Source organism: Lemur catta, chromosome 14 (assembly GCF_020740605.2).
Source record: "Lemur catta isolate mLemCat1 chromosome 14, mLemCat1.pri, whole genome shotgun sequence".
NCBI classification, from domain to species: domain Eukaryota; kingdom Metazoa; phylum Chordata; class Mammalia; order Primates; family Lemuridae; genus Lemur; species Lemur catta.
Window position 1 is genome coordinate 1,879,663 of NC_059141.1, and position 18,602 is coordinate 1,898,264.

Below are 18,602 nucleotides of genomic sequence, written 5' to 3' on the forward strand. Positions count from 1 at the left end.
CACAGAAAAGGGAAAACAGAATTAGAGCAGAATCCATGAAGAAAGTGCCTGGTCATGGTCACAATAAAAACATTTTCCAATTAATTAATTCTATGTAAATATTTTGTTTAAGAATAGCAACATCTTAAAATGATCTACTTGCTATATGTGATAGACATGTAGCAGAAACCAAAACACCAGGAAACAAAAATGCCTATTGAAAATATTGTTATAAAAATTATCAATAAAACAGTACTTGAACAAAAGAAACTGTTAAATCATATGTATTTAAACATCTTTTAATTCCCTAATTGTCTTTCACTATCTAAATGTCTAATAACACCATGTTTTGCAGAATGCTGACATGTTTTAAAGCTTTTTTATTCTCACTACTTATTTGTACAGTCTTCTGAATGCCACTCAGTTGATATAAAAATGTCTAGAAATACATCTTAAAATCCAATTTAATGAAATAAAAAGCAGAAAAACAATTATTTCTAAGTTTACCTCTAATTTACTTGAATAATCATACAACATCTGCATTAAAAAGGCCCTCTAAGATTGGCTTCACCCAACACCACCAGGAGGAATCAAAGGCACAAGGAGGGTCCTGCACTTGTCCCCAGTTACTGGGGCAGCAGAGGTGGGCCTGAAGCTCGTGGGCATGGCACACACACAGTCTACCACACTTCCATCGGACCCCTCTCCTCTGGTGCCTGTGCATCCCTTCCCCAAGCTTCAATTTTGCCACCTGCCAATGTCATTAGGTTATCATCCAGAAAAGACTGAGAGACTGCTACTGTCCTATCCCAAAGATGAGACTATTGTGTTGGTTTTGCTATGTATAATCTGTCGTACAGGTGCACCCACATTTCACAGCCAGTTCTACTGCACTTCAGACTTGAATGAAGGTACTGAAAATCCATTTGGCTGATGTGGTAAGTTCTTGTTATTAGGCTGCCGCATAAAGTACCAGAAATGATTTTCATGCCTAATATGAGGTGAATGGGAACCAGTTGCAACCCCATTAAAAACAAAAGAACACACAAACTTAACACCACACAGAAACTGTCTTTGCTATCTTTAGTTAACTCTAGTACAGACTAAGTTAGCTCTGCAACACATAAATAGCAGGCCTATGTAAACACCGGCAAGGAAATTTTTCAGGCAGCACTAACAGAAAAGGAAACCATTTCTTTGTCTTTTACAACAAAATTCATCATGAAACTTTATTTTTAAAACTAGGCTTTTTCATAACGTAATAGGTAATTTGATTACCCTATAGGGAAGAATTTAGAATTAAATTCTCACCGGAAGCTTGGCTATTTTTATAAAGTCACACTGGACATGCCATAATCATATCAATAGCATGCTTAATTCTACTGCCATCTATTTTAATAAATTCCCTCCCGTGCAGTTGAAACAAATACTCTTAAGAGTCTCAACAGCATCATCAAAAGGCATTAAGTGCTCAATTATGCAACACACTAGTGGTGTACTAGGCATAGTAAAAAGAAAACAACATAAACCCAATACCAGAGGGGTCAAATAACTCTAAAACCTACTTAAGGACAAAACTCTAAGCATACATGTGTACAGAAAACAAGAGTGACCATCAACCAAGAATTAAGACTCTTTAAATTACTAACAGCTATCAATTAGAAATAACAGCAATTGGTGAATAACACAATCATTAGACACTGACAGACAACAGGGGAAGCAAAAGTACAGAGTGGATACAGAAACACTAAGAAAATTCTGCAAATTTTAAAATTGCTGAATCAGAACTAGGTGAAGAAAAGGAGGCTGCTAAGAACTGCTAATAGTAAAACTAAACAGGCAAGAGACCCATTAACAGAGAGAGCAGTACGGTAGTTAGATCCTGATCCCAACTCTGCTACCAGGCGACCTTAGGCAAGGTACCTTCCTATCTTTGGGTCTGAGTATAAAACAGGCTCATTTTAAACTTACATTAAAAATACAAAACTTTTATATGAGATCTGAACTAAATGATTTCTACGACCCCTTTTGGTTCCAATATTCTCTGAGTCTATGATGCAAACTAATTCTTAAGACCAAATTAGATAATGCGATTGGGAACTATAACCTTTCAGACTTTCTGAAGGTATGTGAACACATGCATGAGATGTATGATACAGCTTGGAAAGAGCAAGCCCATCTCGACTGTACCCTATACTGGGGTAAAGCACCCATTTTGTTCACATTATCTTAAAAGCAGCTTCTTACCACATCGTGGTTCTTGAGGAGTCCCTTTCATGAACAGCATGCAGGGGGCAGCGTGAGTTAATTTCTTCAGGCGAAGGCTGAGATCTTCTTTAAGATGCTCATTAGCGCTGGGTGGGAAGGAGGCGCTAGACGCATGTCGCTGAACTTTTTTGGTCAACTCTGGGGCATGTGCACCATCTAATCGGTCGATTTTCTGAGAATTCTAAAGTTTAAAATGTCATTTAGAATAGGTATGGCATTCCTTCATCATCTCTACATTTCAGACTCCAAAATTATAACAAGTACATAGTTCTAGCCAATTTTTAAAGGAGTTAACACTATTATTGGAGAAGTGAAAAAAAAAATTGATTACCAATTGCCTATACTGCATCTCAATTTTAGACATAATTTGTTTTTTCTTTTCTTGGGAACATACTGGGGAAGGATTGCAACAGCTCAAAGTCACACCTGATCAGAGTCTAACCTAAAACAGAAAGGATTTCCCCCACACTTGCTGGGATGAGTCTATATTAAGCATAAGTGAGGTATTTGGGGAGCTATGGTAACACCCATGGCTCTGAAGCACAGATTTACACCCACTTCCCAAGAGTCATTAATCAAACCAGAACCAGCCAGATGTTCCATTATGTCCAGGCACATGCTCTAAACAACCAACTTCTGATCCAACTCAGGAAACACTGGGGGTCTACAGCCATGTGTCTGGATTTTGATCAAGAAGCTCCAGTTCTGGCTACTGGCCCTCTGCAGTCCATGCCACTTTTCCAAGATGTTGGCAAGCAACTGGCATGGTCCTCCTCTTCAGCATCAGTGCAGAAAATGGGACTATCAGAAAAAAGGTGGAAAGCCAGGAACAACCAATGCCTAATGTTCAGGGATTAGGAGAGAGGGTAAAAGAAACAAAATAGACAGTCCCACGGCCCACTACAGATGGATGATTTCTTGTACCATCTTTATCCTTACCTTGAAAAACAGAAAGGTAGGAACAGAACTAATTTCATATTTTTCAGATACTTCAGGAACAGCTTCAGCTTCCAACTTTTAAAATAAAAAGGAATTCAAGCTTGATTATTAAAAAGTCCTTTTTTACTACTTCAATATGTAAATCAGTTTCACAGGCATTATCCCTTCGAGTAGCTGCGTTTTAAAGAGTATGGTACAAAAGTTTATGACATATTTACATTTAAATGAGACTCACTGGGCTGGCATGTCATCCACTGAGTCTACAGTGTCAAAACAGGTTCAGAGGTTTTTATTTTGTTGCACATTTCAAAAGATGCCTGGAGGCTGTGAATAAAATTTTTGGTGCACTAGTGACCTAGTAAATTTTCAATCATATGCAGCTACTACTATATTGAAATCCATAAATCACTGACCCCAGTTATGTCATGATTACAGTGCTTATTTTCTGCCCACAGCAATTCTTGCTGTTTGCTCTATTGACTAATTTCAAGAGGCAGTACATCATGACTGACAGTTGCAGCCTTCTGCAAATTATGAAGCAAAAAGGAGTATTTCTTCAATAAACTATTGATGTCTGATAAATTTTGCTTTTAACTCCTGCAAGGCTGCTGGACACTAAGCAGATAACTTGCTAGGTTATGTGCCTCTGGTCTGTTCATACATGTAAATGCCTTTTAAATAAGAGGACTGCACTGTGTTTGATAATTTCCTGGAGGCCCCTCAACACAGTGGGATGTGATAACCTGTTACGTGGATTTAAAACATATTTAATAACACAATTTCTAAATAATTAGAGCACAGTCACTATAAGCTATTTATGTAGGTCCTTATAAACAATAGACTTTTAGAAAAACCAAGATATATTATATCTTTCCCTCACAGGACTCTCAATTTAATATAAACTTTTTGAAACCAATAAAAATCTGTATTCACATTATACCTGTAGGAAATAAAATTTATTGATAAATTATATTGTTAAAAGTTTTTAAAATATATACACTATTTTTCCAAGAGTGAAAGATTTCCACTGGGCTTGAAATACTATTTTTATCTGGAGCTTTGCCTGGTCAGGCAGCATCTATGGGAACAAAGCTGGGGGATGCAGCAGGAGGCAGAGGCACTTGTCTCTCATCTCACTTGTTCTTGGATGCTCTTTTACTACCTTAATTCTTTTCCTTTAGAACACCCTTTTGCAACAGTATTTTTAATTATCTCCAGTTTTTACAATGTATTTATGTGACAATTCTATAAATTTTAAATCAATATCAACTATCCAACAATCTGAAAAAAGGGCAAAAAGAAGATAAAGCATTCTAAGACAGCTTTTTAGAACAGACTAAGTTTTAGAAACGTTTGTGCTATTTTCTTTCACATACACAATTCCACACTCAGACCGACGATGACCAGGAAAGCTGATGACGAGGGCACGCCTCCACTACCACCCTCCAGCTCATCATTTTCTCTCTGGGCTAACATCTACTGAGCGCCCACTAGGCACTGGGCATTGTGCTGGGCTCAGTAACAATCTCTACCTTCAGTACGACTAGATTCCAACAGAAAAGTAATGCAAATCCAAAAAAAAAAAGGGCAATACTAAGTAGAAATAATGTAACATACTCTTAAACCAGAACAAAACAGGTAGCATCCTGATAAAAATAAATTCCTATATCCTTTTAAAATCTTATTTCTTCTCATATTCCTGCTGGTTTCCAATAGGGTCCGTTACTGACAACTCTCCTGGGAAGCAAATGACCTCTTGCAATTCCTGATGAAGCCAGAGAATCACCACAACTGCCTCCCTCCAATCAGCCCCTGGAAGACAGGTTCCTAACACAGCGGCAATGCTAACAAACAAGTCCTCCAGAACAGGGGAAGGGAGTACAACTTAAGGCAAAACAGTTCTCCAGAACATCAAGGGCATCTGAAGTCCTAAAACCTTTGCAGCACTAAATTCTTTGGAAATATTTTTATTGGTTCTAACAGTTGAAACAATGAAAACAGAAATATTAATATCCAAATATTGTAAAGGCTCTGCATTCAGAAGAGCTCAAAGATGATCAACAATAGCTATCTTTCACGAACAACCTACTGTGCCATAAATCCTGACAGGCCCTTAACATAAACTGCCTGCCCTACTTACAAAAGGTACACAGCACGTTACCGTCTCAATGTTGTCAGTGCTTAGGACAAGAGGAGGTATGATGGTTAATTTCAGGTGTTAACTTGACTGAGTTAAGGGATCTCCGGACAGCTGGTAAAGCATTATTTCTGAGCTTGTCTGTGATGGTGTTTCCGGAGGAGACTGGCATTTGAACCAGCTGACTGAGTCGAGTCGTGAGGACCACTCCCTTCACCAAGGGCCTGGACAGAACGGTAAGGCGGAGGAAAGGAGTATTTGCTCCCTCGCTCGTTGGCTCTCTCTCTCTCCTGCTCCTGGAGCTGAGATACCCATCTTCTCCTGCCATTGGACATCAGAAGTCCGGGTTCTCCAGCATTTGGATTCCAAGACTTGGACCAGTGCCCACTCCCTAGGTTCTCAGGCCTCCAGACTTGGACCGGCTAGGCCACCAGCTTCCCTGGTTCTCCAGCTTGCGGACAGCAGATGGTGAGACTTCTCAACCTCCATAATCACATGAGCCAACTCCCACAATAAATCCCTCCTCACAGCTGTATCTATCCTATCGGTTTTGTTTGTCTAGAGAACCCTAATTCAGGAGGTAACTTGTCCAAAGACACACCGTTAGTGAGTGGTAGAGCTGAGAAACAAAATACAAGTTCGTTTGACTACAAAATCTGTGCTTTGTTCACTATGCTATGGTTAATTTTTCCTACTACTACAATAAAAAAAGATCACATTTCAAAGACAAGATTTATACATGATTTATACATGACTTAAGGACAAACCTACACAAGGCCATCTGCAAATCAACCAATCAACCCAGAACAGAACCCAGGAAAAAATGCCTCTAGAGGAAAACACTTGCTTCCAAGAATCTCAAACTCTGGAACCTTCCCACACAGCACGCCATGTCTATGAAGACGGGGCGAGAGGGGCGAGGGAGGCATCAGGTGAATGCAGAGGTGGGGAATCCTCTGTCTATTCTGCTTCAATGGGGGGCTCACCAGGGACTGCCAGGACAATAATGGCTGACAGCTACGAGTTATCCCGGGCCAGACACTGTTCTAAGTGTGCTTCGTGTATGAACTCATTTAATCCTCACAGTAATAGGTACTGTCATTACACCCATGTTACAGAAGAAACTGGAACTTAAAGAGGTTCAGTAACTTGGCCTAGATTACTGCTATGGTTCGAATGTGCTGGAACTTAATCCCCAAGGTGACGGCAAGGAAGAGGGGCCTCTGGGAGAGGTAAGCACCATTATTAAAGAGTCTGAGGGAACTAGCTCTTCCCTTTTTGCCCTCCCACTCCTTCTGCCATGTGAGGACACAGCAAGAAGGCACCGTCTTGGGAGCAGAGAGCAAGCCCTCTCCAGACACTAATCTGCTCATGCCCTGATCTTGGATGGCCCAGCCTCTACAAGTGTAAGTAATCTATTTCTGTTCTTCATAAACCACTCAACCTAAGGCACGCTGTTATAGCAGCACAAATGGACCGTGAGAATCCCAAACCTGTTGAGCGGTGGAGTGGGGCAGTGTGGCTCACCACCATGCTGCCACTTCAGCAAGTCCAATGGCTACTGCTTTCCTCATTTTATGACCTTCAGTATCATTCAGTAACAGTGGCCAAACCCACCCTCTCACAACACTTGGCTTTCCATGTTTTCTTTTCCCCTAACTGTTGAGGCTCAGTCTCTCTGGCTGCTTCCTTCACCCCTGGCCACCCTATGACACAGGCACATTCCAGGACTTGGTCCTGAGTTGTTCTTGGCACATCCACATTTGCTCTCCTGGAGTAGCCTCATCCAATCCCATAGCTCGAAGTGACACCGATATGACAACAACTCCCAAGTTCTTCCTGGCCCAGGCCTCTCCTGTTGCCTCCAGACTGCATACCCAACATTTGCACCTGGAGCTCCCACTAAACCTGCTCCTCCCCAAGGCATCTCTAGCTCACAAATTCCATCCAGTTGCTCAAATCAAAAACGAGACAACCTTGATTAATCCATTTCTCTCACCCCCTACATCCAATCCATCAACAGGTTTTCTGGGGTTCCCTCCAAAATATAAGCCAACTCAGATCATGACATCATTTCCTCTCTTACCTGACCTAGTGAAAAAGCCTCCTAACTGGTGGCCCTGCTTCCATTCTGCACCCTCCCCTCTTCAAAACATTCTCCACCCAGCAGCCAGAGTACTGACGCAAGACAGGAATCGGTCTGTCACTTCCCCTGCACTTGGAATAAGGCCTGGACAATACCACTGTCCACAAGGCCACTTGACCCTTGCCTGTCACTCCAACCTCACGTCACACCCTCCTCCCTCTCACCACACTCCAGCCCCACTAGCCTCCCACCTGCACCTCCAACACTTTGAACTTGCTGATCCTTTGCCTAAAAGCTCTTCCCAGCTCTCCCAATAGCTGGCTCCTTTCCATTTTTTAGACTTCATCTCATTATATACAGCCTTCCAACACAAGCTAAATAAAGTACCCCCCACCCATCCCAGTCCCCATCTTTCATAGCCTATTTTTTCTTTTGTAGAACTTATTACTATCTGAAATGATCTTGGTAACGTATCTGTTTACCCATTTATTGTCTGTGACCCTCAGTGTTCTGCAACCTCAGTCCCCAGAATAATGTGTAGCATTTAGTGTTCAATAAACAAAGTTTGACACAATATTAATCAAAGGTGTTCACTAAAACTAAGCCAAGAATGGGAGTGGCCACTTGCCAACAGTGACACAGAGGATCTAAGGTTGAGAACACTTAAGCCTGACATTCAAGGACATTTGGTTAAACCTCATAAAGAAACTTCCTTCTACTCTGTGATGTGCGATAGTAAAAAAAAAAAAAAAAAGAAGAAGAATTTCAAAATCAAATTTCTTCTTTGTCAGATAGCCACAATATAATTTCAAGTTATTTAAATTAACATTTTGATAAGATTTTCTTAAGACTTTTGCCAAACTTAGCCCAGAAGCAGATAATAAACCATGTTAACTGTGGTAATTTTTTATTACCAAGACAGCATAAATAAAAGCTAGATTATTTTTAAGATTTAATAATTCTACTAGGATTATCCGAGAGGCATTTTTTAGAATTTCTATAAAATAGAATATGTTCTCTAAGATGCCAAATAAACTAGCCAATATTCTCAGACACTGAAATACAGGAATTCAGCTAGTTAGTTTGCACCTAGTTATACAGCTAGTTGGTATCCTTCTGGAGACTGCCCAACATTGCCTGTTTACATACAGTAATTACAGACATTCAGAAATTAAACAGTGTTAAGCTACATTTATATTTATATGGATTGTACAGACCTTTAGAAATTAAACAGTATGAACTCCATCTTAAGATAGTTGCATATTTCAGAATAAGAATAAATCAAACTATAAAGATTCCTATTTTTTAAGATGCAAAAATACAAATTTAACTATATAACTCCTCCATACCCTTGACCTTATATCTTAAGTTGCAATGGACACAAAATACATGTGCAGCAGCTACTATACACACCAGATTAGTACGAAATTAAATACAATAGTATAAAATCTCACCCACCAGCTGGCTGACAGGTATGACTTTAAGAATTTTTGTACTGAAGCGCATTATGTGTTAAAATGAGCACCACAGCCTAGTGGGATCAGGGTAGTAAGCTGCAGGTGGGGATGGGGGGACTGGCATGGGAGGCAGAAGCCACCTGACACCACAGGTAAAGGCCCCTACCCTCAAGTATCTCACCATCTAGTCAAAAGGCCATCCAAACAGGAATTAAATGACAATACAAACAAAAATATAGGATATTTCCTAATAGCCCAATCAATAGCACAGACTAAGTCCAGAAATTAAAAAAAAAAAAAAAAAAGCCACAAGAAAAAAAGGACAGATTTAATATAAAATGGACTGGATTTGGCTCTCAGATACAACCAGTGACAGGTACCCAGCCTTTTCATTACCCACAGAGCCTTAGACTATCCCTCCTTCCCACCCTCTTTACCAGGCACCGTATTTTGAAAGACTCTATCAAACAATTAATTAAATGATAAATGTGTATTCCTATCTTAGGTAAAGACACAAACAGGATAAATATGAGATAAGGTACTAACAAAATGACCATGTAATTCGCAAAGCAAAGGCACTAGATACTTTAGCTGTCTGATTTTATTCTGAACAAACATAAGGTTTCTACAAGACTTTCAGTGAGAGCCTCAGGATCCAACCAGATATAGCAGTGATTCAGGTAAGCGGAACTATCATAAACACAGTACTCAGAAGGAGTATGAACACACTTTATAACCACATCATCAGTATAGGGAATGAGGGATTCAGATGCAAAAATGTGAAAACCTTGCCTTTCAGCATTCAATTCCAATGAGTACAAACTAACTACTCTGACCTGAAAATGTGTGACTAACTTTCCTAAGTTGGTATTTTACCATCTCCTACCAAATAAGAAATTGTTGACAGTCACAAAACCTTACAATCTGTTAAAAACATCTTGTTTAAGATGACTTATTTAAATGATTTTGTAAATCTCAGCCACAAAAATACACTAATCCCTTTATTTCACAAGTTGAAAATGCCAAACTATTGTATCATTAAAAAAAGATTAAGAAATCAAAAGAGTAGAACATTAGTTCCATACTCTAGAAATTTCCAAAAGCTCTCAATAGCAAAATAATGCTATTTTAAAATGAACTGTATGCCTCTCTTACTGAGCAAGGCCAATGATCTCTCAAATATTTTACTTCTCATTTGCTCACTATTGTTCAGTGAGTAAACTGAATTTTCTACCTTACAAAATCCACACAAATTACCTTTGCCCTTGATGAAGTCGACTGAAAGAACACCTGTGCCACAGAGTGAATTTCTGGAAAGCAATGACTCCTAGAAGAATGACCATTCTCGCACTGTGTCATCCCCACGAATGGCAGGTGCAGTCAGCCTCCCTTGTCATCCCCACGAATGGCAGGCGCAGTCAGCCTCCCTTCTTCCCCGCAACCTGACAGGGCTAAGGACTTCTCCAACCCCTGGCTCACTGAGACACCCAAGCACTTGAACAACCTTAAAGCTCACTGCCAACTCTGGTACCAACGTGAGAAGTAATTCTATAATCACCTTAAATAAATCATTCAGATGGCAACTAAGAACAATGTGTTACCTAAACCAGTAACATTATACACATAAAGGCAGACTCAGAACAATTACCATCATCTTGATTAATCTTACGATTGAAATGTTTAATCATTCATTTCACTTGTAATCATTATCTTTTATCACTGACCAAACATGCAGTTTTAATGTCCCCTTCTATTATTTATACTGGACATTTTAGGGTTACATTCTAAGGTTACATTACACATTTCATTGGAATTTTAAATAAGTCCTTAAATTTTAAAAAGCTAACTATTATATTCATATATGCTCTATCTGCATAAAGAAACACTGGAAGGATTCATACAAAATTAATGTATGTGGTTACTTATGGGGTGAGACAACAGTGTTGACAGGAAGAGTGGGGTGAGCCTTCTCAATGTACACCTTTCTATACTGTTTGGATTTTGAACCATGTGAGTACAATACCTGCTGAAAGCAAACTTATCTATATAGAAGCTGTCTGAAAATTTTACCACCTACTATACAAATGAATTAGCCTGTCAATTCTGTTTTCAGTTTACATAAAAAGAGGCATATATAGATAGTTGATGTTATTTTTAACCCCATATACGGGTATACTGGCCAACATGTATTCTGAACTCAAAAATTCTGGTTTTAAAAAACAAAACCGGATTTTTATAGTTTTTTAAATCCTAAAGATTCAGGGTTTTAAATACAAGGTGTGCTTTCCTTCCCAATAATTCATTTCTAAGACTCTCAACACATATTTCCGCCCTGCTGCCTAAACCAGTACTAAAACCTGAAGGACAACTTGAATGTGCTAAACCAAGCAAGCTGACCCATGATCAGGACTATCACTTTCCTAGTCCTCATACACTCAAGAGAGACACCAGAAATGAGGAGCAAAAAATGGAGGCAAGGAAGAAGAGACTGCCTGGCTTCCCTCTTCCTCTGCACCCTAACAGGTTAGAAAGCCTTTCAGCTTCTCTCATAGGCTTGCATTCGCCCAATCCAAGATAGCAACTTCCTCCTGGTCCCCTGGTCCCCAGCAACCTTGACATACCCTTTCTTGGATCATTTTCTATATCACACCTAGCTTTTCAATGACATAAGTTTTGTCTCTATTTTAGTTGTCTTAAAACCACAGTTTCCCACAGTGAATCACCTAGTCCGCATCTGCTCTCCAACACCCTGCACAGCACCCTCCACACTTGGCACGCACGTCCTCATGGATCGGGGAGGGAAGTGCACTTGACAAATGCAACATCATTTTAAGTCTTAAGAATAAACTACTGCAAAACTAACAGAACCCAACACCAATTATAAATATTTGGAATTCCACACCACGCCTCCTTTATATTAGTTAATAAAATTTAGACTAACCCATAAGTCAGAATTAAATTCATAAAGACAGGACACTGAGAATATAATACCTTCACAAATGAAACCTGAGGGTGTTCTTTAGCCAACTCCGCCATTACATCGTTCATCTGCGTGCACTGGGGAGCCCATGGTGCCCAGAAATGGACCACAAGGAGGGACCTGTAAATCAAAAAAATGCATTCTTTAAAATTATACAAACTTTGGAATAATATATAGAAAATGAATAAAATATTACATTGCTATTAACATATCTGCCCACTTGGAAAATCAAAGCAAGTGGGCGCAGTTGCTGGAGGAAATAAATGAGTTTTAGCATGCAAGCCAATGTCTCAGATCAAAAACACAGGGAAAAGTATCCACTCACAATAGTAATAAACGCAATAAGGCAAATTCTTGGAGGTACTTGGGCCACAATAATACTTAGTCAAAGAAAGTAAAACCTTAATGGTAGAAATAAAATATATGACCTCTACCCTCTCCTGGCTGGAAAAACTTAGTAAAATAAACTATTACTAATTAAAACCTTCAAGATAATTTTCTAAACATTAGAAACCATGTGATAAATGTGAGCCTATCAAAGAATATTAACAAAGCAATAGTAACAGACTCAATTTTTGTTAAATATTTAATTCATACAAAAGAATATTTATGTCATATGCAAGCTATGAATAACAATAAAATGAATTATTTGTGTACCTATCACCCAGCTAAAGAAATAGAAAATTTCTACCATCTTTGAAGCCCCTGTACGGCCCACCACAAAGATATCCCCCTTCCCTAACCTCTTCAGAGATAACCACCATCCTCAATTTTGTGTTCATCATTCTCTTACTTTTGTTTTCCATGAGTGCAACTAACCCTAAACAATGTTTCATTTTGCACATTTTTGAAATTATATAAAAGAGAAAAAAATTATACTAACTTTAGAAATAAACAAATGCTGATATAGATTAAATTCTATTACCAAAAAAAACTTTAAAAGAACTGCCTGAACTGTTTTGTACTGTAAGAATTTTGTTGTATTCAACACTAAAATATAAGAACACTCCGCAAGGTTCTTGAGACTCTTGCAGATGAATTTTTAAGTTAATGATATTTCTTGAGTCAAGATTTAACCCTTATGAAGTGGTTCTAAATATTCATCCATCTCAATTAATAGTCATATAAGCCAACTATATTTTCAGACCCTTGAGGAAAGTGGAAACATTTCTGTATTAAAGGCATATTGTGAAAAATGGCTGTGGATACATTATTACTATTAACATCAGTGTTTACTTTTTAAACATGGTATTGTCATGAAGGGGCATAATCGTGACCACAGAAATCATGGTAAAATGTCGAAAGAGAAGGCAGGGAAGGCGGCCCAGCAGAAGATGGAAAAGAAGTCTTCTGCTGTTTACAAAGACATACTTTTACCGTTTTTTATATTATGCTACAAAAGATTTGCTAAACATTTACAGTATGGACAGAACAGTGGATTAACATTATTAACTAAAGTCTTAGAAACCTCAGTGTATTATCTATCTTATTTTCATACAAAATTATTTTGAAAAGATATCTTTAAGTCTATTATCATATCCAACTGAAAACTGCTTCAGTTTTATAGACTTCTGTTCAAATATAATACTCCCTCTTAAAAAATCTGAAAATCAGGGGAAAAAAGTTACATGGAAAAAAGAACTAAGGACAACTAACCTGTGGGCAAGGAAAGGAATAACAAAATGTAAAAACCAGTAAACTAATACAGGTGAGAGAGGAGCGAGCCTACCATAAAGTGTCAGGAAAGCACTGGGAAAATCTCAGAGGTAAGTAAAAGGGGAGAATTTGGTGACAGAGAGGCACAGTCTAGAACTGACTCCAAGTTGTGACTTCAAGACTGGTGGCTCATGGTGGCACTAGCCTGGAATCATAGTGCAGAAGCTGCCAACTTGAGAGAGTTAGTCTAATGGGCTCTAGTATGATGTCTCAAGCTCAAGAAAGAGTCTGCACGTGACGTATGGATTTGGGAACCAAGAAATACACAGCACCCGCACCACGCCACAGAGGGACGCAGGAGACCTGAGGTCAGCGCCTCAGGGGCTCATCAACACCAAGTTGGACAGATGGAGAAGGAACTCGTGTAGTGAAGCAGAGAAGGGGTCCTGAGAGGTATAGGAAGGTTACAGGGTCTCCCAGAAGTCAAGAGTGGAGTGCCAAGAAGGAAGGAGTGACAATCAACAACAGCAGCAGGCACAGGCAGCGAGCAGTAGAGCGTAACCTCAATGCAATGGCAGAAGTACAAGTCAGACTGCAGCACCGGAGGACAGGACTGAAGATGAGAATGTAGAGATCTTCTCTCTGATCGCTAAGAGATCTGCACTAGGCAATACAAGAAAATCTTCATCTGTTTACTTTGTAAGGGGCAGTGCAAATGGGGAGGGGGAGGCCAGGTCTCGGAAGGGGAAGAAGGGGAATCCGGAGGAGAGAAGAGCTCCCCTTGCAGAAGGCCGGCAGTCTCCTGTGAGCCAGAAGCAAAGGAACTAAGAATGGGCAAGGCTACAAGTGAGTGAGTCAGTGCTGATGGAGAGGGGAGGAGAAGGGCTCAGAGAAATGCTATTTGAAGTCTTCTTTTCTCTCAGGTAGGAAGCAAAGTCATTTGCTGAAACAAAAGAAAATGGAGGGCAAGGATCATCTGTAGGACTTATTAATTAAGAAGAGGGAGCTGTCCAGGGGCACACAAAAGAAAAGCAGGAGGTTTCAAAGGAAGACTCACCTAAGATAGGAAAGGACACATTATAGGGACCCCCTCCCTTCACCCCACGTTGATGAGTTATAATCTGCAACCTGTAGAACTCAGCAGCTTCAGTGGATGAGCAGGTAGGCCTCAGGTCTACGGCAGAGACTATGGTTGTGTTTCCTCTTCCTCCTGGGCATTCAGCTAGACTACATTTTCCAGGCCTCCCTGCAGCGTTTGGAGCCCTGGCACTGAGTTCTGGCCAATAGTCAGACCCCTCAAAACCCTCCCTCATGAGGCTCTGCCTACTCTAGCCTTGCTCCTCAGTGATGCAGAGGGCTGGGGAGGTGCCAAGGGCTAAGGATGGGGAGAACAAAACCAGAGGTTCACAAAGGCCCTGTGCCAGAAGAGTGCTCATAGCAGCCTTATACATAATAACCCAAAACTAGAAAGAACCCAATGTCCACAGATGGGAGAAAGTGTTGTACATTCATACGATGGAACACAACTCAGCGATAAAAATGAACCAACTACAGATACATACAACACGGATGACTCTCCAAAACGTTCTGAGCAAAAGATGCCATACATAAAAGAGGAACTGTATGATTCTATCTACATAAAGTCCAAGAACAGGGAAAACTAATCCATAGTGACAGAAACAGATCAGCAGTCAGCGGAAAGGGGATAAAGAACTTCCTGGGATTCTATATTCTTGCTTTGAATGGTGGTTACTGGTGTGTCTATACAATTATCAAAATTCACCACATCTGACAATTAAGATTTGTTCATTTTATTATAATAGCTCAATTTTTTAAAAAAGGCTGGGATGCCACTTTTCAGCGAATTGACAAAGGATTTTTTAAATCATCATATTCAATGATACAAAAGGATGGTGAAAGAAGCACTTTTGTAGCCTGCAGGTAAATATTAAATTGCGACCTTTCAGAAATTTCTTACACATATGTAAACATCTATCCTAAGGAAGTAATTAAACAGACAAAGATCTATGTGTATGGATATTTTCCCATTATTTTACATAAATAACTAGAAAAATCTGAAGTTCAACAATATAGTTTTTTAATGGTCATAACACATTATAAAGCCATTAAAAATCAAATTTTCAAAGAATTTTAATGCCATGGGAAAATGCTCACAATATGATACATTTTTTAAAATTAAAATAGGTCACCAAACTTTATAACGCTGTGAGCCCGGGTATGTAAAAAAGAAAAAATTATGCAACTAGAACCTGAATTCAAGTTTCAGTTCCATTATTACTAACATAGCTTTGAAGAGTAATTCAACTTCCACATCTGTAAAACAGCAATACCTAACACCCTGGGATGCTGGGAAGATCAAACAAAAATATTTAAGTGCTTTGAAAACATTAAAGCATAATATTAATGTTAATAGTTATTTTAAATTATCCACAATGTTCTCATATTTAGATGCTTACCTTCCACTTTTCAATTAAGCACATTATGCCCAATATTATAAAGACATACTATATCTGAAACAAATATAAATGTCATCCTCTTTTGGATTATATGTAACTGGTGCACTGTTTGGGAAAACACGTAGAGAAAAACCAGGTTCAAATACTGACTAACGAGATTTCAGGCAATGTAATGAACCTTGATTCTTCATCAGTAAAATAATTACTGCTCAATAAATAGTTGTTTTTCTATTAATACAGTATTCTGCTACTATAGTTATTCATCTGCAGATTAACACCAGCTACCACTTATTAAACATATCATACACTAAACCTCGTAATCACTCTGCAAGTGGGTATTAACATTCCCAATGTATAGACCAGCTGAGGTTTCAATAAACTTAACATCTGATCAGATGACTTAAGAAAAAATTTCAATTCATACCAAATTTTAAAATGGAGAAGCAATGGTTTGGAAAGTAGATTTAAAATGATTACATCAACATAAATGCTTCTGTTTTCACAAAAAAACAGCAGAGAACTCCTCCTTCCCCAGATGCCACACGTCATTGCCCATGTGCCCATTTAAACCAGTCACTAAGGAAAGGGTATATCGTCTTCTGGGTCATTTCAAGTACCGCACAGTGGCAAAAATCCAAATGTTACTTCCATTTAAACTTTTTACCCACTGTAGAGTTTAAGGACTCTTTAAAACATGAAGCATGGAAACTAAAATGCGAATCACACACAAAAAATAGTCTCTTCAGATGATGGTAAGTTCAAAACGTTTATTTAGGACAGGTGCACACATGCCCTGCTCTTTTCAAGAAGCCACCTCTGGTGACCTCCCTCATCGGGCTGCCTGAAGATCTGTGTGCCTGTGCTGGAAGAATTAGAACAGAGGTTCCATCAATGAGTAAACACCATCCCCCTCCTATTTAAAACAATTTCCCAGTTAAACCTGAAATGCCAAAAGAGCTGTTTTAATTAACACTTTAACTTCATCACTTCCATTAAGGCATTGTTAACCAGAAGTCAGAACTCTCACTCCTCCCCACTTTCAACAAAGGCAACTCCCCATCCCACTGGCACGCGCCACTACAAAATCGGAGTACTGCTTGCCTTTAATTCGGTCAGCAAAACTTCACTCAACAAGCATTTACTGCGTGTGAACTCCACGCACGCACTCTGCTCCCCACCGAGGATACTAAGGGCCAACATCTATTGAGTGCCTCCTGCATGCCAGGCACTGCAGCATCTTACATGCACCATTAACCCTCACAATAACCCCGAAGTAGGCACTAATCCATTCCACCCTCGAGGAAACTGAGGCTGGGTTATGAAACTTGCCCAGGGGTTACGTGGCTAGTCAGTGGCTGAGTTGAGCACTGGGCCCCAGGCAACCTGACACTAACGCTCCATCTCAACCGCAATAACCCAGCGGAGAGAACTCAGTCCTTGGTCTAAAATTCGAGAAGGTCTTGCCGCGGAGCCCCACACACATGCCTGCACGTATTTACCTGCAAGCACTCGTGCCAGTAAACATTCACACACTTCAAAGCTGCTATCAACACCCCCCAAAAACGTCGTCTGCGCATCCCTGCGGATCTCCTTTTGTAGTCCTCTCAAAAGTGAGAAGCACGTGCACCAAACCAGAACGGACTCTCACGGAAACCCATTCATAAAACAGGAAATCCTTGTCTCCGGCAACAGGTTAAGTTTGAAAACGCAAACCTGCTGGCTGGTTAACAAACTTTAAAAGCTAATCTGGAGAGAGAGACAGAGCTCCCTAAGCCGGCCGGGCCTCAGCTGGCTATTCCCGGAGACCGGGGGCGTCACCGCGAAGGAAGGCTAAAGGGGAAGGCGCCAACGCCGACCCGCAGCCCCCTCCCTGCCGGCGCAGCTGGAGGTCGAGCCCGCGGCCGCGGGTCTCCGCTCGGTGGCGCGGCGGGCCCGGGTCCCCCCGCGGAGCTGAGTCACCGCGTCCCCCGCTCCGGAGCCGCCCAGACCAGGGGTCGGCAGGGTCGCGCGTCCCCGGGGCTGGGGCCGCCGTCCGGGCCAGGGACGAGCCTCGCCCTGCTCGTTGCTCGGGAGGCCACGGCTCGGGCCCGCCGACCCCGAAGGCCCCGGGGAGGCCGCGAGCGGCGCCGGCCCGGTCCCCCGAGGCCGAGGCGAGCCGGGCGCCAAGGAGCCGGGATGGGCCGCCCGCCGCCCGCCGCCGGCAGGGCCTCTCGGCCGCCTCCGCCCCCGCCACCTCACTGCTGCCGCCCGCCGCCGGCTTACTTGGCTTTGAGGCGCAGCAGTTCCTCAAACTGCCCGGCTGAGCCGACCTCGACCACCGCCGCTGCCGCTGCCGCCTCGGCCGCCCCCGCCGCCATGCTGCCGCCGCCAGACAGGAGCAAGCGAGCGCGGGCGGCTAGATAGGCACCGGCCGCTGCGCGCAGTGCGCCTGCGCGGGCAAAGCCCCGCCCCGGCGGGGGTTGCGCAACCCGGGAAACCCCCGCGGCGGCGCCGGCGGCTGGGCAGGTAGGGTGGGTCACGCGGCTCCCGACCGTGGACCTTTCCTGCGGCTGCTGCAGCTGCCGGGCCAGGCCCCGGTCTATGAGCGCGAGGAGGGTAGGTGTGTGACGTGAGTGGACTCGAA

General features: G+C 41.4%; 1 protein-coding gene across 3 annotated transcripts in view; it reads right to left on the reverse strand.

Moving 5' to 3' along the window:
• Positions 1–18,375, reverse strand: part of GLRX3 (glutaredoxin 3) — a 32,448-nt gene extending 14,073 nt beyond the window's left edge. Inside the window, exons 1-4 of one of the 3 annotated variants that reach the window (XM_045568374.1) lie at positions 18,242–18,375; positions 11,858–11,966; positions 3,187–3,261; positions 2,227–2,428 (exon numbers count right to left, since the gene is read on the reverse strand). In XM_045568374.1, coding sequence (XP_045424330.1) covers positions 2,227–2,428; positions 3,187–3,261; positions 11,858–11,966; positions 18,242–18,336 — 481 coding nt within the window. In that variant the 5' untranslated portion in view covers positions 18,337–18,375. Of the gene's footprint in view, positions 1–2,226; positions 3,049–3,186; positions 3,262–11,857; positions 11,967–18,241 lie in introns of those variants that run through there. The other 2 variants (XM_045568375.1, XM_045568376.1) reach the window with 2 other exon arrangements.
• Between the last annotated feature and the right edge of the window lie 227 nt (positions 18,376–18,602).